Raw genomic sequence first — 19,598 nt, 5'->3', positions numbered from 1 at the left:
ATAGTTACCACTCTCCTGTGGGCAGGGCTGTGGGGAGTATCCAAATGTATTAGAAGAACAGGGCCTGCCTTCGAAGATAGGCCTGACTTGATTTCCCTCCAAAGACAGAATCCACAGGATCCATAGTGCCACAGACCATAGAGTTGGAGAAGTCCTGGGGGACTTGCCAGTTCTGCCTGCACATTATACAGATGGGACAACTGAGTCCCAGAGAGGAGAAAGGGTATGGTAGGATACAGGGCCAACTCTGGACATCTGGTCACCTCCCAGTGGGAGCTGAGGGAAAAGCTGGACCCCACTTCCTCTCTTTCCAGTGATGCCTTTGATTTCAACTACGGCGTGTGTGTCATGAGGATGCGTGAGGGACTCAATGTCTCGAAGGTGATGCAGGCACACGGTGAGTACACTCCCTGCCTGCTCAGCTCCCCTGTCAAAAACTGGAACGAACCCCAGAAGGTTCTAGAATTCATTTTTTTAAAGGGTGGAAGGAAGAGAGAGAAAAACTAGTAAGGCATAAAATGCCGCAGACTCACAGAAAACCAGCCACTGATGGTCCCTGAGGGCCCGTTAGGTTTCCAAATGGAGAAACTAAGACCCATAAACGTGAAGTGGCCAGTTCAAGGTAATGCTTCCAACTGGAGGCAGAACCAGGACTGGAACTAAGAGCTCCCAAATCATGACCAGGTGGGAGAACAAGGCTCTTAGAGAGAGGAAACTGGGCAAGAGGGAAAGGAGGAGACCCAATCAAGATGCCGACATATGAAAATATGCACGTAGAGAATGTGAGGACTGGACATGCTGGTCTCAAAGTCTCTGGGGTCCTGAGTCGGGGTGTGTTTACATGTTTAAGTCATATGTGACCATGCAGACTGCGAATTGGAAGTCTTTAGAGGTGAGAATGAAATGCCATATATGACAGTATATGGGGGCAATGCAGGGGTGGCAGGGAGGTTGGACTCCTGCAGGCAGGGGCTAGGTCTGTTCATCTGTACTGAGGGCGTGCCTGCACACAGCAACTGGTCTGTAAATATTTATGCAACCAATATTTGTACAGCAGTAACTACATCCCAACTGATGCTGCTATAGCACTGAGGGTACAATAGGGATCAAAACAGAGTCTCACCCTTGAGCAGACCCTTCCCAAGTGGGCCCATAAGTCACCTCAGGTTGTGAGACTGTCCTGAGGAAATGAGTGTGGGTGTGGTGGCCAGGGAAGGCCTCTCTGAGGAGGGGGCCTCCTGCTGAGGGGGGCCAGGCCTGGGGAAGAGTGTTTCCAGCTCGAGGGGCACCTCCCTGCCACGGTCCTGAGTAGGGAATGAGCTTGGCCTGTTGGAGGAGCCGAGCAGGCCCGACGTGGCTGGAGTGTGAGGAGGCAGGTCAGAAGGAGATCAGAGCCAGGTGCGGTGGGGTGTGGAGGCCAGGGAAGGAGTCTGAACTTTCTCCCTAGTGTTGAGGAGCCAGAGGAGAGGAGGACTTATGCTGCTAGCAAGGAGAGCCTGTGAACAAAGCTGCCCCCTCTTTTGCAGTTAACCCTGTGTTTGACCCAGCAGAGGACAGCAAGGAAGCCAGCGCCAGCGGGGCCAGGCCGTCGGTCTCCAGCGCTTGTCAGTGCCCCCACTCAGAGGCTCAAGGCACTCGCCCTGTGGGGCAGCTAGTGGCGGGCCTCCTGGGAACTTGGTCACGGGCAGACCAAGCGGTGCCTGAGTAACTGGGGTTGGGCAACTGAAGGGGCTTGGCCTGTGTCCAAGATTGTCAGGCCTGATGGAATACTCAAGATCAGGGTGTATAGGGACCGCCTGGTGGGCTGTGGGGTTCACGTCCTGCCCCTGCCAAGGTCCCTCTGGATGTGCCTTAAACATTATGAGCAGAGAGGGGTGGGATGGCTGTTTAAGAGAACAGAGTATGCTTCCCTACTGACGAACTACCCCAGAAGGCTCTGGGAACCCCCCACACCCAGTGCCCACCAGAATTCTGGAAGAGAGAAGCTGGGAGCAAGGTAGGGGTATATCCTGAGCCTGGACTCCTGGTGCAACTGCCTGAGGACCTGAGTTCATAAGGGTGTTAGTGATGCCCTGGTCAGCCAGCGTGGTGCACACCCACAGCAGGGTGTTTCCAGGTGCCACAGCCACAATGGGGGTGGACAGCAAGCCTGCCTCACAGGGCAGCTGGCTCAGCTCTGATCTGCTCCTCCCCTTCTGCAGTGGACCCCCAAACCCTGGTGCGGGAGGAGCAAGCCAGCACCATCTTCCAATCAGAGCAGGGCAAGAAGACCATCGATATCTACTGGCTTTTTGATGATGGAGGTCAGTGCCCTTGGATGCCAGCTGTCCCCTAGGCTGTCTTCCTCTCATGCCTTCCTGGCCAGCTCTCGTCAAGGCCTCTGGTGGGACCCAGAGCCCAGCAAAGGGGACAGGGTCCCCTGAGCACCCCAGTGAACTCGAAGGAGCCTGGCTGGGCTCCTCTCCCTGACCCCCAGTTTTTTAGCTATAAAATGGGACATTTTAAGGGAGGAACTGAGTCAACATGAGATAGAACCTTCCGGCTGGATGATCCTTGCAGGTCACAGGCACATGACATAAATGGGGAGATGGGCTGGTGCCCAGGAGCTGTAAGACTATTCTTTACTTCACAGAGAAATACATTCTCTCCCATTTTTCTTTAAAACATGACTCTCATGATAGTCATAGAGAAACAGTGTCTCTGCTCCAAGGGAATATATCCTGTGAATGAAGCTGATACAGGTCGAGCACTTGCTATATGCCCAACACTGAGTGCTCTGCATGGGTTAACCTAATGAAGCCCTCCAGGTAGGAACTATTATTATTAAGCCCCTTTGTAAGCAAGGAAACGGACACATAGTTTACACACAGATACATGACTGCCGGCATTGGGCTTGTCCAGAGACAACAGAGAGGGACGAGGTTCCTTCCCCCTGGTCACATTTTCCAGCTTCAAGAAGTGCCAGTGATCTCGATTTTCATGTGAAAGTCCCAGTTATCAAAAGCCAGCTTGTTTATTGAAAAACATCACGCAAGCCAAATAAACCCCAGCCTGCAGAGCACCATGGGCAACTTGGGTTCAGTCAGACATGTTCATTCTACAGATGGATAAACTGAGGTCCAGAGAGTGGAATGGGTGTAGGTGCAGTAGAGTGGGGCAAGCACCCACACGAGGTTTCTCCTGAGAGTGTTTTCCTCTTGGCTCATGGGGACCCTCTCTGCTAGGCCTCACCCTCCTCATCCCCTATCTCCTTGGCCGCAAGAAGAGGTGGAACAAGTGCAAGATCCGGGTGTTCGTCGGGGGCCAGATCAACAGGATGGACCAAGAGAGGAAGGCGTAAGTAGGGGGCTGGCACAGCAGCCGTGCAGGACAAGTGCCACCTCGGTGCCCCCAAGGCTGCCCCCTCCTCACCCTCCCCCATTGCCCCAGGTGGCCCTGGGATGGACCCAAAGTCCAGGACTCGCACTCTGCAGGTCACAGTTGTTCTGCTTCCCTGTCTCCCATCAATGCCCTAGTCTCTGCTCTGACAGGGAGGGGTGTTCAGAGTTAAAGTCACAACCTCCCCCAGGAGAAGCCTGTGTGAAATGAAGGATAGAGAAGGCCCCTCCCCCTGAGAGAGAGAGTGGGGTCTTGAACCTTTCAGGGCGATATCCCTGAAGCGTGTGATGCAGTCTCTGGTGAGACAAGAGGTGACTTTAGTGGCCAGGAGGTGGGGCAGCAAGTGAGAAGTGACTTACTTCCCCTCCGATTCTGGAGCTGATTGTGCAGAAGGCCTTAGTTTAGCGTTGGCCTGTCTTTCCGTTTGCAAACTCATGTTCACCTCGCCAGGCAAGAGGAGCAGGTCCGGGCTTGTGGGCTTGGCAGGTAACAGCATCTGGCCAGAATTTAGGGCCACTGGTTTATGTATGTGAGTTTCATTGGTCTCTTTTCTCTGTAAGAGATGCTGGCTTTCTATTTAAAACTGTGATATAAAATATCCCTTCAAAATGTCTCCGAATCCGGATGTCGGTTGATCTAAACAGAAAAGGAAGTGAACAGCAAGGCAGGTGGCACACAGGTGTGGAGTTGATAGGAGTCAGCAGGTGGACTGGGCCGCTGCTACTGTGGAACAAGATCAACTGAGTTCCAAGGTCGAAGGGTGGAGTCTGCTAGAAGGTGCAGACGGATGGAGTTATCTGCCCAAAGTCATGCAATTAATTAGCCAAAGAGAAGAACCCCTGCTTGGTCTTAGTGCTGTTAACAACAGTTCTGGCTGTGACACCCCAGGGCCAGAATAGGAAGGGACCCATGGCCTATGCCTCCCTAGTACTTCTAGTTACTTCCATATGATTAAGGGCAACCCAGCAATCCCATGTCCTCACGCCCATACAGAGCTTCTCCCCTGAAAGGTCCCTTCTCAGCAATGCCAAGGCAAGCATTGCTTGGGAAAAGCAGCATCCGGCTTCCCTGCGATTTTCAAAATGTAAATAAACCATGAAGGCAGCTTTCCCATCTGTTTCCTGTTCCAGCTTGGAATAGAAGCTGGGTTCAGTAGGTTTAGTTTAGCCCAAGGCCGTGGCACCATTGGCCGATGGTATGTCCTTGGTGAGAAGGTTGTGGAAACTCCTCTTCAGCCTCCCAGCTGACTCTTGGTGAGCCACACCACCTGCTTTCTGTATGACCCCAGGGCCAGGCTTAAGCTGCCTGCTCCCTTGGCTCTGCCCAAGCCTGCCAACCCCCACACTGCTGCACTCCAAGATGAATGACAGCTGTGCTGTCAAGATGTCACTCCCCGAGCTCAAGATCAGCAGTAGCTTGACTGCTGGGGCCCAGCCTGTCATTTAGGTTTGTCCCGGCCTTCCTCTTCTCCCCTCAGCAAGCTCCTTGCCATCCCAGCCAGCCACCAACCCAGTAGTCCCTAACCAGGTGGGTGCATTGGAATCACCTGGGACATTACCAAAACCATGCCCTGTCCAGGGATTCTGACTCATGGGGGAGGTGGCAGGGCCCAGGCAGGTGTATCAATTTGAAGGTCCCTTGGGTGATTTCAATGTGGACAGTCCCCTGCCCAAGACACTTTGGCCTATAACAATCTTATCCACCCCCCATGTACCATCCATCACCACCTCCTCTGTGAAGTCTTTCCTGCCTGCTACAAACCCCAGATGCCTTCCCCTCCCCTGTTAGTGCAAAGTCAGCGCCTCTGGCTTGCTGCTTGGTCTTGGTTCCATCCTTGGTTCTTGTGTGTTTACTTCCTTGGCCATTCTGCATTTCTTTCTTCAGCTTTCATACCCTTAGACCTTGGCTACTCAAAGTGTGGTCTTGGACCAGCATCATCATGTCCCCTGGGAGTTTGTTAGAATTGCAGAATCCCAGGCCCAGTCCAGGTCATCTGAATCAGAATCTGTGTGCTAACAAGCTCCCCAGCAGATGCGTAGACACATTACAATTTGAGGTGCACCAGTATAGAGATGGTCAGCAGGTACTTGGGAAATTCTGCCTAATTATTTTTCCATGTCACTTGCTGTCATCTGACCTACTCTATGGGTATTCATTTATTGTCTGCCCTACGTCCATGTTAGAATGTCAGCTCCATGAGGGCAGGCTTTGATCTGTTTTGCTCTCTGCTATATACTGAGCAGGCGTTCAATAAAAATTAGTCAAATGAATAAATCTATTTTTAAAAGTCTCCATCCATCCTCCAGGATCATTTCTCTGCTGAGCAAGTTCCGACTGGGATTCCACGAAGTCCACATCCTCCCTGACATCAACCAGAAGCCTCGCGCTGAGCAGTGAGTTCTCTGTGTTGGGGCTTCCATGCAGAAGGGTCAGTTGCGTGTCCTGAGACCTCTCTGCTAGCTACCCCCTTGCTCCCTGGGGAGCCGAGAACAAGGGGCTCGCCCCTCAGCTCCACCCAGATGTGTCAGAGGGCACAACTTCTGCAGGGGTTGTGTCAGGGACTTGTCCCCTTCCAGGCTGAGGGGACCACCAGGCAAGGCAGTTGCAGCCTCTGACATCATGTTAACACATCGGCGCTTGGAGTGGGGAAGATGTTGAGTGATCTGGCAAGGACTTCCCTCCTCCTTCCATGTAGGGCAAGTGTGCAGACTTTAAGGAAACCCTATGCAAAGTTGTAGTAGGGACTATGAATCCCTTCTAGGACCAGAAGGGATGTGCTTTCCAAATGACCCAACTTCATATGCTTCACCTAAGACATTTACAAATAGGATTTGCATATGTCAGTCTGTATGGAGTTTTCAGGACTTGATCTCTTCAATAAAGTAAGGTTCCTCCTGACCCCCAGCCCTAAGTTTTCTCTGCATCTCAGAGCTGCAACCTGGACGGGGAAGGAAATCAAGACAAGGGGAAAGGAACTATTTAATAGTGAAGGATAACTGACTCCCACCATCTACTAGGGGCTATGTCTGGTGCTGCAAGGGGCATAGAGGAGGACTTTACAGCTCAGCTCCCCCTAGCGTAAGTTCAGGCTGGAGGAAGCCAAAGGCAGCCTGGATGCTAGAGAGACAGACCAAGATGCCAAAGGGAATTGGGCCATCTCTGTTGGTGGAGGAACAAAGCCTTGAAAAAGGCCTTGGTAGCCAGAGAGGGACAGGGCAGGGCCCCCTAAGTACACAGGATGGCAGGAGCAGCATACAGGCCCCATCTAGCATCTGGTCTTTAAAATCCCCTTCCTCTGCCTCAGCTCCTGGACAATTTATTTCTCTCCTCCCCTGCACAGCCACACTCCAAGATGTTTGCCCTGTCACCCACCTCCTCTCTCTTCTTCCCCCAGCTCACACCAGCCTGATCCCCGCCCCCCTCCACTGCCCCTCTGTCTGAGACCACTCCAGCATCATTTGTGACTGCCGTGTCATCTAGTCCACAGAGCCCTCTTCTGTCTTCCTCCCTCCCTACCTCTCGGCTGAGCTCGACACAGGATCCCTTCTTGAGACAGCTCCTTCTTTTGGCTGCCAAGACACCCTCTCCTTGGGTTCCTCTCACCTCAGGGGTCCTTCTTCTAGTTTCTTTTGCTGAATCTTCCTCCTTGGCCTGACTTGCACTCACTGGCACCCTTGGGGTTCAGCTCCAGGCCCTCTTCTCTCCCTTTACTCTGGCCCAGGTGAGCTTATCCAGTGTGTGGCCTCTGATGGCACGGTCTTAATGCTGCCCAGCCCGAAATCTCTGTCTTTAGTGATGGGAGTCAGATCACACAACCCCTGATCCCAGCAGCTTCCTGTCTAGCCCTGCCCGACTGGGCCCTCACTGCCCGCTTGTCCTCACCTCCTCTCACTCTCCCCTGCACTTGCCTGGCTCCAGTCACACCACACAGGTTCATTTATGCTCCTCACACTGGCCAAACACGCTTCTGCCTCAGGGCCTTTGCACCTTCATTTCAGTTTGCTCCAGTACTCCCTGTCCTGTGCATAGCTAGTTCAGAAGGACAGACTTCCTTCAGGTCCCCAAAAGCCCACCCCTACTCATGCTATTCTCTGCCCCAGCACTAGGTCTGTCCCTTCATGAACTTCTTCTTCTTATTGATTTGCCTATTGCTTGTCACTGAGTGGACCATGAACTCCATGAGGATAGGAGAGGGGGTACCATCCAATTGGTTCACTGTTGGGTAGCATGGGGCCTGGTCCAGAATTGTGCTCAGTACATCCTTCAGACAGGTAGGTGGAGGGCGGATCACAGGTCAGTGGTTGTGGACGATTTGTGCAAATTCGGTTGAGCACTAGAGCATCAGAGCTGAATTCACGCGGAAGCCACTCTGATGTAAATGGCAGCCTGCTTTGGCCTTCAGCCTGAAAACCATGTCCCTGTGGCATCCACCCCCAGCTCCCACCCAGACGGGGGCATATCTCCCTGCCTCACCTGCTGTCTCATCCCTAGCACCAAGCGGTTTGAGGACATGATCGCGCCCTTCCGCCTGAATGATGGCTTCAAGGATGAGGCCACTGTTGCCGAGATGAGGCGGGACTGCCCCTGGAAGATCTCGGATGAGGAGATTCACAAGAACAGGATCAAGGTGCAGAAGAGGCAGGCCTTGCTGAGGTGGGGGTGGGAGTGACACACACCACCGGATCAGGGCCGTGTGTCCCCTGTGTCCTGAGCTCCCTGAGTCCCCTCCCCTTAACCCTCTGCCCTGCTTTTGCCTCCTGCCCCTGAGGTCTTCTCAGGCCACAGTCACTTGGGCTGGCTGGCAGGTAACCCAGACTCGGAACCCAGCACCACCCTTGGTTTGAGATCCCGGTCCTCCTGCCCATCCCTAATGGCTCCTGGCAGTGGGTGTGGGCTGCCTGAGGTCCTTCTCCCTGTCTTCCCCATTCCTCTATGCTTGGTGGAAGGGGTTTGTAAGACATGTGGGGGAGGGTCAAGGTACACTGTGTCCTGTGGGCCAGCAAAGCTGCCTGTCCTTCTCCCCAGTCCGTGGACCCTGCCCCAGACACAGTCTAAAGCCGAGGCAGTCCCTTCTCAGACAGCCCCTTGAGGACTCTCAGGGCTGGGAGAGAGGGTGTGCTTGTGTTGCCTGGAGGAATTGTGAAATGCTTCTTCGAATGGCTGCTGTGGCCTTATCAAGGTGGGGTGAGCTCTGGTGGGGGCTGGGAGGGAGCGGAGGCTCCCTGTGTCAGGGGTTCTCCTCCAGGGGGGCATTTGGCAACAGGAGTGGGTGTTGCTACTGTTGTGTAGTGCCTAGAGGCCTGGGATACTGCTAAGTATCCTACAACACTCAGCACAGTTCCCACAACACTGAACTGTCTGTCCCAAATGTCTGCAGCGTCAGCAAGTATAAGTCACTTACCCTCAGTTTTCTGTTCTCTACAATGGGGTGTTCATCCACTATCAGATCATGAGCATTAGTCACTTCTGAATAATCTGGAGACAGGCCTTGGGGTTTGAAGGAGTCTCTGCTACAGCCCAGTCCCATACTCACTTTGGGGAATTCCCTATCTGTCAACCTGCCCCAAAGGGCTCTGACAGCCATCTGGTTCTTTGGAAAATGTGGAACAAAGTACAGTGTGCCAAGGAGGCCCTCCCATGTTCTGTTACACAGGACGTGGACCAGTCACTTGCCTTTGCTGGAGCATCTTCCACGTACCAGGCCCTCTACCTGGTGCCTTTGCACAGGTTGTCTCATCTGATCCTCCCACACTCCCCTGGGGAGGGTATAACCAAACTCATTTTACAGATGAAGACAGTGAAGCTCAGGGAGGGAGTGTGACTTGCTCAGGTTCTCTCTGCTACGAAATGTCAGGGCTGTGATCCGAGCCCAGAAAAGTGTTCTCTCGTCCCTCCGTTCCGCTGGTTATGGTAATAAAGTCACACAAGGAAAACCAAGGAAGACTCTTTGAAGGAGGTCAGCTTGACTCAGTGACTAGGAGGGCCCCTCCTTCACAGAGGCAGGGAGCCTATAATCACGTAGGGGGGTTAAGTCATGTATTCAGTTGGAAATGTTAAAAGAGGTCCATGGGCTTGGCGCGGGGCCAGCTGCTCTGGAGGATGTGGAAAGAAAGTGACTTGGCTTTTCCACCCCAGTCCCTTCGGCAGGTGAGGCTGAATGAGATTCTGCTGGATTATTCCCGGGACGCTGCCCTCGTTGTCATGTAAGTAGCACCTGGCTGGTGGGAGGACAAGCCTGCCTGGGGTCATGGGTCAGGTGTCTGAAGGGGCTCAGCAGGTGGAAAGTGCTGAGGACCCAAGTCTTTCCCCAGGGGACCAAAGGGCCCAAAGCCCCTGCAAACACAGTGCTGGTAGATTCTTAGCATGAGGCTGGGCCTGTGTCTGCCCCACACTTGAGTGCCAGTGGGCAGAGGTCTAAGGCCACGTGTGCTCCAGACATCCGTGACTGCCTCTTTCCATGGCTTCTCCCTTCTGGCTTCCTCTTCCCACCAAACTCTGCTTGGCAAAGCTCATTCCAGAAGGAAATAGATTCCTGGTTGTTTGGGAATCATCCTGCCAGCTGTCTTTGGCCATCGGCCATCCCCAACTGACGTTGGTGCCAATCCTGGGCAACAGAAAAAGAGACCTGCCCAGCCCCTCTGTTCCTATCGGCCCCATGTCCAGTTCTGAGTTGTCCCTGGGGGGTGTTAGCCAGGGCTGAGCAAGTGGAAGGTGGAGTGGAAGAGGATAGTGGTACAGAGAGGGTCTCCATGTGGCCCTGCTCCCTCAGAGGCCAGTAGGAAGAGCATGATCAGCCAAGCCCTGTGAGTCTCCAGCTCAGAGGGAAGAGGTCTCTGTCAAGTCAGGTAACTGGCCTTTCTCACATTTCCGGGGGCCAACTGCCAGGGAATCCCACAGGACAACCAAAAGACTGCGGAAACAGTTTTTTCATACCCCAAAGCCAGAACCAGCTACACAATTTGCAAGTCCTGAGACAAAAGGGAAACATGGAGCCTCTTGCTCAAAAAATATTAAGAATGTCAAGATGGGGGTCCTTGTTTTCAAAGCAATCTCCCTTACATTTTCATGTAGGATACATGGAATTTGTTTTTTAAATAGTTTCATGCTGGTAGGAGGGAGGAGAGGCAGAGGTCAAACACAGTTAATCACGGGTGATTATTGCTATACACAGTTGCTGTGAGTGTGTACCTTCAGAGGTCAAACACAGTTAATCACGGGTGATTATTGCTATACACAGTTGCTGTGAGTGTGTACCTTTAGCATATTATTTTTCAACATTCATGTGTTTGGACTGTAAATGTGTTCTCTCTTGGAGAGCGGCCGCAGATACAATATTGTGAGCAGTAAGCGCCTCATCAAGCTTGCTGTGCTCTGGAGAGAAGGTCCTCAAATCCCGCCCCATACACTGTCACTGGAATATGGGCCCAGAGTGAAGGGATCCAAGACTGTGGAGATATGATCCATCCCAGACTTGTCACCCTCCGACCAGGACTGCAGATGCTGCCAGGATCTAAAGGACATTGGAGTTATGAAAGTTGCCCTAGGAGAGTGAGAAAAGCAACTCAGACCTTATCTTTCCAGCATTTCAATTGCTCAAGGATTAGGGGCTGCGTAAGGCCTCTCTGCTATGTCTGCAACACCCTCTTTAAAGAGAGTGTAATGCTCCTCTTAGGTGGTGAAAGGGTCCCTTTGAGAAGATCAAAATGGCCAATGGGGTCAGACCAGAAGTGTCTTCAGGCAGATAATTAGATAAAGCCCGAGGACGTGCACCCTCCTGGGTGTTACCCAATAGCAAGAGCTGAGCAGCCAGCCTGGAGATCTGACAGGGAGGCTTCTGGCCCTTCTGTCTTAAGATGCCCAGAGGATTCAAAAGACACCAGCATCAGTTACTCTTCCTTGACAGGACAGAAGTAAAACGTGTGCTTCTAACAACTAGCAGAGTTTGGTCAGCAGAAGAGTAGTTCAGGCTATTAGAAACATGCTTGGATAATGCTCAGACTGTATTCCCATACCCTCAGGCAGGGTTCAGGAGTCGTGTCTTAGTCTGTTCAGGCTTGTATAACAAAAAACCACAAAATGGATGACTTATAAACAACAGAAATGTATTTCTGACAGCTCTGGAGTTGGGAAGTCCAAGATCAAAGCATCAGCAAGTTCAGAGTCTGATGAGGACCTGTTTCCTGGTTCATCCATGGGCCTTCTCTCTGTGTATTCATGTGGCAGGAGCCAGGGAACTCTCTGGGCCTCTGTTATAAAAGCACCAAGCCCATTCATGAGGGCTCCACACCTATGACCTAATCATCTCCCAAAGACCCCATCTCCTAATACCCTTGCCCCAGGGTTCAAGATCTCCCCATGTGATTTGAGGGAAGACACACATATTCAGACCATAAATGGTTATGACTTGCTAAGTTTTCATTCTTCCCAGTCACTTCCTACGTGACAGCAGACAGCAGAACAGACAGGATTCATCATGACCACTAATGTCCTATGCAGAGTGGGTGTCATTCTTTTCAGCAGATAAGCATGAGAGCACAGAGGTCTGACAACCCGTTGTCAGTCCTTCCCCAGGACAACAGAGCATTAAACCAGGTGTGGGCCCTTCTGAGCACAGGGCACAGGCTGCACACCCAAGAAGCTGGCTGTGCCTGAAACTGTGCCTCCTGGGGACTTGGGGACAAACTTTTTTGTACAAGAAAAGTTCTGTATGTTTCCTTGGGATGAGAGCCGTGATAAGGAATGGGGATGGGCTTATCTCCAAGCCTCTGGCCAATATTCCTGGGGCAAGGTTGGCCCAGGGTGAGGACTGGATCTGAGTATAAGACCATGGAAGCAGCTTCATCCTGGGTTGGCTCCCAGCTTTTTCTTGGGTGTGGTGCCCGGTATGTGTGCACAGGTGTGCATGTGTGTGCCAAACCACGGCTTAGTGAGTGCTGCTTCAGTTCAGAGAAGCAGATGTGCATTTTGTCTTTGCTATTAGCCCAGTGTGGGGCCTTGGGTAAGTAACCCCACCTCTCTCTTCTCTCAGTTTCTCTAATTATAAAGAGTGAAACAAGAGTATTTCCAAGATTCTTTTATGCTACCATTCTGTGATTCAAAGTCTATTTGTCATTATGATGATTCAATCTCTCAAACCACAAGATGAGGAATTTCATCCTGGGAGGTGGCCAGTTATTGGCATCTCCCTTCCCCAACTCATAGGGAAAACAAATCCCCCCACCCTCAGCCTTTGTGGGATTAGCTGATAGAAATAATCATGAATCCAGTGGGCTTAGAGAAGATGCCTGCCCACAGTGTCCCAGCCCATGCCCACAGCTACAACTGTTGCCCAGAGAGACCCCGGCTGCTGGGCCCACTCCACTGGGAGGACAAAGCAGCTGCGAACTTGCATTACTCATCTCCAGCCTGGAGATGGGCCCGGTATTTCTAAAAGTTGGGTTGGAGGGTCAACTTCATCAGAAGCTCCAGGAACCTGGCGAGAGTGTAACTTCTCAATTCCTTCCCAATCAGGATCTGGGGTATAGCCCAGAAATGCTAAGGAAGGAAAACATCTCTCAGGTCTCAGTGAAATGACAAAGCAATACTGTCTAGCATTCCGGAGAGTGTGTTGGACCCTTTTCTAGATTCAGTTTCAGGCAGCACTTGGTTGTTTGCCATCTACTCATCAGCAGGTTTAAACTCAGCACAGCTGAGAAACTAGCCTTGGAAACAGGCCCATAACTTCTGACTAGACTAACAATTCCTTCCTGTTGGGTCCAGACACCCCTTTGTTCTATAAAGACACTCTTTAAAGTCAAACAGCAATCATCAAAATAGCAGTAATCAACATTGCGTGTGTGTGTGTGTGTGTGTGTGTGTGTGTGTGTGTGTGTGTGTGTGTGTGTTAGGGTCTCACTGTGTTGCCCAGGCTGGAGTGCAGTGGTATGACCACGGCTCACTGCGGCCTCTACCTCCCGGGCTCAGGCTATCCTTCTGCCTCTGCCTCCCAAGTAACTGGAATTATAGATGCATGCCACCATGCTCAGCTATTTTTTTTTTTTTTTTAATTTTTGTGGCGACAAGGTCTTGCTATGTTGCCTAAGCTGGTCTCGAACTCCTGGGCTCAAGCAATACTGCATTTTATTGACTGAGCCTCTCTGATACACAAGGTATCAGACCTTATGAATTTTTAAAACTCTATTTTAATTCCCCCAGTCCCCACTTGCATTTTAGAGATGAGGAAACGGCCTCAGAGGAGTTAAGTGACTTGGCTAGGCTTTCACAGATGGGAAATGAGGATTGGATCTTGAAGCCTGGGACTGTGGTTCCAACTCAGGGCTATCATTTTGCATTGAGGTTAGATCTAAGGTTGCCTTTCTTTGTGGCTAAGAGATGCAATTCTGAACAAAAAGTTCCTTTGTTCTGGAGAGGCTTTATTTTCAAAGATTCGTAGCTTAAGTCGTGCACATCCTGTGAGCAGGAATAGAGCATGCCATTGGTTGATGTGGGTGGGGAAGGGAGTTTGAAGGCAGCTGTCTCTTGGACAGGTGGACAGGCTCTGCTGGGGGAGAGAACTTCATGCTGAAGCTTGAAAGTACACTGAGGAGGGATGGGTGTCCACGCCCCTGATAATGCAGGCACTAGTTCCCTGGAGGCCTTTGAAGTTTCCTAATTCAGTCCCTGAAAACAATGTAGTGTTTCCCAGATGGTGTTTTCTGCCTCTGGCATAACTGTTAAATCAGAAGAGTTTGGTTTCAATATTCCCGTGCCCCTTACCCCTCACCCCCAAAGTCACTAAGCCCATCTGAACTGGGATAGCAACAGCTTAATGAAATACCTTTGTCCCCGTCAGCCTTCTCCCATTTTGGGGACCTTTATTTTTATTTTTATTTTATTTTAAAGATGTGGGGTACAATTCAGGGTTAGGTATACAAATGTTCATTATGCAGGCACCCTTGTTGATGAGGTGTGCCCCTCTTTTTTAGAAAAAAGAGACAGAGTCTTAATCTGTCACCCAGACTGGAGTGCAGTGGCACAATCATAGCTCACTGCAGCCTCCAATTCCTGGATTCAAGTGATCCTCCCTCCTTGACTTCCCAGAGTGCTGGGATTACCGGCCAGGACCTAGTTTTTTTTAAAGGAAAGTAGAGGTTCCCAAGTGAAAGCTTTGCTGATGGAATTTCAGGTATGAGGCAGCTGTTTGGGGATCCCAATTACTCTTCTCAGCCTTCTCCGAGGAGTGGGCAGTTGCAGTAAGCAGAGGTAGCTGGGGTACGAAGATCCCAGGTTCCAGCCCTGCCAGCGCTGGCTTGTTCAGCACATGCTGGCCAATAATAAGTGGTGCTGATAAGAGCAGCAGGCGCAACCACATGCTTCCTCTGTCGCGGGCACTGTGCCCTGTGTATGTGTTATCTTCTTTGGGGCTCACAAACATCCTGTGAGGGAGACACCTGCGTTCTCACTTTAGGGAGGAGAAAACGGAGACTGGGGCGGTGGGGCACTTTGCAAAGCTCACATGGCTGAGAACGTGGCAAGGCCAGGACTCTGAGGCCAGAGCTTGTGCTCAGACCCCAGTCCTGCCCGCAGCCTCCTCCCTCCCGGTTCCCCCAGCTATGAAGGAGGGCATGCAGCCATCCCGCCCACTCCTCAGGGCTGTTTCGAGGTGCTGATGAAATAACGGCTGTGGGTATATTTTGAGACTCCTGTAAGGTGCTGGTGCCGCAACTTCACACGGCACCGGCTGGATCTGTGAGCTGCTGCTGGGCAGCTGTGGCCATCCTGATGCATTTTTGGAATTCTCAAGATAGTAGGAAAGTCACTTCCCGAAATCGCTGGGAAAACACGACTAAGCTGCATTCCCAGGGCATCTCATTATTTGCACAGCATTGCACAACTAGGACAAGGGGCCCTCTCCTGCTCCCAGGGCCTCGAGCGGGTAGAAAGCAGGACAAGGACACAGCTGAGTTACATGACTGTATCATGTTGTTATGGCTATGGGCAGGGTGTGGCTGGAGAAGCAAGCCTGGCATGATTCAGTGGCCCTATGGGGTGGGGTCATCCATTTAACAAATATATACTGAGCTTGACTGTATCAAACTGTGTCCCAGGCTCAGAGAAAAGTGGGGCGAACAAGACAGACCCAGCTTGCTTGTGAATGATTTCTAGTGGGGGAAAAGGGACACAAACAAACCCAAAGATGCTTTTGAGATTGCGAAGGACTGTGAAGACAATACAATGGGGTGATATGTAAAGGTGGCAAGCTCTGGGGAGAGTGACCAGAGAAAGATATGTACTCGAGCAGAGAGCTGAGTGACTTAAAGGAGCTCACTGGGTGAAGAGCGGGGACCACTCCCTTCCCAGTAGAGGGAATATCAAGTGCAAAGGCCCTGAGGCAGGAGCAAGTTTGGCATGTTTTTAGGACTGGAAAGAAAGCCATGTGGCTTGGGGATGAGAGCAAGGCCTCGTAGGAGGTGAGACTGGGGGGGTTAGCAAGGACTGGATCACGTGGTGTCTGCAGGCTGCGCTTTGTATAGCAACACATCATGACTGAAGGCCCATTTCGACTCATGCTTTTAAGGAAAACGAGAGGACATTCTTTGGGTGGGTGAGAAGGCACTCTGAAAGGACAGTGAACAGACTTGATGTTCAGAAAACAGGCTGTGAGCTGGGCCATGTGGGAAGGCCCCTCGGCAACCTCCTGTCCACCCCTTCCTGCCTTGCAGCACCTTACCCATAGGGAGGAAGGGGAAGTGCCCGAGCTCGCTGTACATGGCCTGGCTGGAGACCCTGTCCCAGGACCTCAGACCTCCGGTCATCCTGATCCGGGGAAACCAGGAAAACGTGCTCACCTTTTACTGCCAGTAACTCCAGGCCTGGCCATCCCTGCCTGAGGCCGAGGGGGCAGGGGAAGAGCTGGAACACAACGCTCCTGTCCTCAGTCCTCAAGGTGCACGTTTTGTGGCACTTTAAGCAGTGGCAAGGGATGATCCGGCTGAAAAAGACAGGAAATTTCCAGACTTCGGCAGGACTCCACTTCCATCGGATGTGTCCTCTGGACAGCGTGTCTAAGGCTCTGCAGGGGAAAATTCTCCGGAGTGTCCTCTTCCTGTTAAAAGTGTTCTTTTGGTCTTTTAATTAAGATCTCGATCTTTGATGATTTGTATGCAAGTTTGAGTGAGAGTGCAGGGCATGAACCTTGCTGGTTTCCACAGACCTTCGGTGGCGGTGCCTACCTTCCTCCCAGTCAGGGGCAGTGGAGCCCCACCTGCAGGAGCTCAGGTGGTACAGGGCTCTTTGGCTTCCACAGCTATGCAAACCTCTCTTACCACCTCTCACTCTCTCACTTTCTTTCTTTTTTTTTTTTTTTTTTTTTGGAGTTTCACTCAGTCGCCCAGACGGGAGTGCAGTGGCCGCTCCCAGCCACCACAGCCATGACCTACTGGGCTCCAGCGATCCTTCCACCTCAGCCTTCCAAGTAGCTGGACCTACAGGCGCACGCTACCATGCCCGGCTAACCTTTGGTTTATTGTAGAGATGAGGTCTCGCCAAGTTGCCCAGGCGGGTCTCGAACTCGCAGGCTCAGGCGATCCACTCACCTCGGCCTTCCAAAGCGCAGGATTATAGACTGAGCCACTGAGCCCAGCCTCCCTCACTTTCAATAGTGGGTCTTCTGTGTCTTCACTGGTTCTTTAGACCAGGACTTTCCAACTTTTTTGGATGTAACCCATAGTAAGAAATATATTTCACATTGAGACTTGAGATATACGCACACACAGAAATGACCAAAACAGAAGTGTCACAAAACAATACTTATGCTTCTTACAGGGGATCCCCTCCAATATGTTCTGTTCTATTTCTTCTTTTTAATGTTGATTGCAGTTCACTAAAATGATTTTGGACCCACTAATGGGTGGAGGGGGCACAATTTGAAAAACATAGTCGACTTTCCATTGGGCCCTGTGTTTGTCCACACAAGGGGAGCCCAGCTGATCTGGGGACAGCCACTTGACTGGGCGTCATGTCCATTTTCCTGGCCCAACCCACAGGGGAGAAAAGGGAATTCACAGAACATGTGAGGAGGGATGCTGACGATGGGAGTGTCAGGAAAGTTTTAAAGAAGGGGTAAGTTTTAAGAAGTCTAGTGGAAGGGTGTTAAATTGCAGGCATGGCTAAGAATGGTGGACAAGGATGTCAGGGATGGGGAAGCAGAGAGGCCTGTAAAGATGGCCTGGTTGGCAAGAATCAGAAAGGGAGGAGCAGGGCCAAGCCCAGCCTATGGCCGGTGAAAAGATAGGGGAGTAGGAACCACCTGTAAGAGATGGAAAGAAGTGGTTCATGGCTATAATCCCAACATTTTGGGAGGCCAAGGCAGGAGGATTGCTTGAGTCCAGGAGTTCAAGACCAGCCTGGGCAACATAGTGAGACCTCATCTCTACAAAAGATTAAAAAATTAGGCTGGGTGTGGTAGCAGGCACATGTAGTACCATCCACTCAGGAGGGTGAGGCAGGAGAATCATGATCCACTGCACTCCGGCCTAGGACAGAGTAAGACCTCAACGAGAGAGACAGAGAGAGAGAGAGAGATGAAAAGAGCGAGTGGTGAGGGGGTGGTGGGGTGGGGGCTGACTGTGAGAGGAAGAGTTGGAGTTGATGAGAAGCTAGGACGATGGAGATGGAAGAGAGACTTACTCTACCTGGCTCAGAGAAGGTGCCCGGGCCACCGCGGGCTCACAACCCCAGAGTGTTGCATATACAAAGCCAGGGCACAAGAGCAGAGTGTGCTTGAAGAGCCATTGCAGGCCAGGGGTGAGGCCAAGGGAAAGGCCAGTGGCCACTCTAGACATAATCAAGCAGCATCAAGGTGAGTCGTTTGGCTGTGTCTTCCAGTGGCACCGGGACGACTGAGGACTAGCCTCTGGGTATCATCAACCTCCCCCCAGGTCCCTGTAGTACCTCCTCAGTCATGAAGATCAAAGTCTCCTTCTTAGAGTGAGAACCCAAAGGACTTCAGCATTTCTCAGGTCATTCTGCTGCAAAGTCCAAGAGGCTCTGAGCTCCCAGACTGTCGGGAGTGGATGTGATGTGGGGAGCAGATGAGCGCTGTCACTGTAGCAGGCCTTGAGTAGAGGCCCCAAACGAAGGCAAGGTCTAGCTTGATAGCTCTGCATCCTAGCCAAAGGCAAGAGATGCAGCCTGCTACACAGAATGGTATCTCAGAGGCCCACACATCCAGGTGCACGTAGTATAAATAAAGCCTTAGCTACAACAAGATAACCGCAGAACAGCTCGCCTTTAGGTAGCAACAAAATTCCGTTATAGCTCCCTCACAGACCTTGAATCTCTTCCAGCTTCCATTGTGCTTGATTATAAAATAAACGTGCTGAGCTAGTTCGGGGTCACTTCTCCTCCATCAGAGGAAAGTGCCCCACCCGGCCCCAGCTTTTCTTTCTGTCTCTGTGTCTGTGTCTTTCTTAATCTCTCGCTGCTCTCTCTTGGGATCCCCAAGGCAGCCCCGTGGGTCAGCTTTTGGCACCAGACTAAAGTCCCTGCTGTCCTTTGACTGTGTCAGGACCCGCTGTGGGACATTGAGGACTGGCTGAGCTTACTAGGGATGGCTCCTCTGCGCCCAAGGGCCTGCTCCTGAGCTGTTGAGCTGGACCCTGGGCCAACCCCTCAACCCCAGATATGGTGCGGCCTCCCTCTGGAATGCCTGCCCTTCTAGAACCACATGGAAAACAATTTCCCAGTTCCTCAAACATCAAGGAGTCTTTGGTTCAAGAACTGAGAATGTTTTGGCTTTGGAAGTTTAAAAAAAATGTTTTTCTCACTATGTTGGAGACAGTGCACTTTTTAAATAAGAATAATAATAGCTTTGTAAAAGAAAAAAAGCTTTGAACTAACAGTGAGGCCATAAACAAATGAATAAAAAATATGTTCACTCAGTCAACAGAACTTATTTGTTTTGGAACACACTGTTTTTCAACTCTGCTCAGTGTTTCAAAAAAAAATGAACTATTGTTTTTTCAACCCTGGATTGAACTTTCCTCTGCACTTCCACTCGCTCTGTAGGTCATATTGCTAGATTTCTACACATATGTTTACAGGAGCCACTTGTTTTTCCCCTTATTTCTCTTCCTTGCATTTGCAGACTCATTTTCCTCAGCCTTTATAAACATCTCCTGGCAGTTTCTCTCTTGTCTCAGAGAGGTGGAGAGTTTGAGTAGAAAGAGAGAAAGAGCTAC

General features: G+C 51.3%; 1 protein-coding gene across 3 annotated transcripts in view; it reads left to right on the top strand.

Moving 5' to 3' along the window:
* Positions 1 to 16,400, top strand: part of SLC12A3 (solute carrier family 12 member 3) — a 37,759-nt gene extending 21,359 nt beyond the window's left edge. For 2 of the 3 annotated variants that reach the window (XM_008054112.2, XM_008054111.2), the window contains exons 19-26: positions 315 to 397; positions 1,527 to 1,604; positions 2,202 to 2,303; positions 3,225 to 3,336; positions 5,685 to 5,771; positions 7,870 to 8,005; positions 9,514 to 9,581; positions 16,080 to 16,400. In XM_008054112.2, coding sequence (XP_008052303.1) covers positions 315 to 397; positions 1,527 to 1,604; positions 2,202 to 2,303; positions 3,225 to 3,336; positions 5,685 to 5,771; positions 7,870 to 8,005; positions 9,514 to 9,581; positions 16,080 to 16,221 — 808 coding nt within the window. In that variant the 3' untranslated portion in view covers positions 16,222 to 16,400. Of the gene's footprint in view, positions 1 to 314; positions 398 to 1,526; positions 1,605 to 2,199; positions 2,304 to 3,224; positions 3,337 to 5,684; positions 5,772 to 7,869; positions 8,006 to 9,513; positions 9,582 to 16,079 lie in introns of all 3 variants that reach the window. The other variant, XM_008054113.2, reaches the window with a different exon arrangement.
* Positions 16,401 to 19,598: the final 3,198 nt, after the last annotated feature.

Source organism: Carlito syrichta, unplaced genomic scaffold, assembly GCF_000164805.1.
Source record: "Carlito syrichta isolate Samal-C Ts95f unplaced genomic scaffold, Tarsius_syrichta-2.0.1 Scaffold289075, whole genome shotgun sequence".
Taxonomy (NCBI): domain Eukaryota; kingdom Metazoa; phylum Chordata; class Mammalia; order Primates; family Tarsiidae; genus Carlito; species Carlito syrichta.
This window is presented reverse-complemented; position numbering and strand designations above follow the sequence as displayed.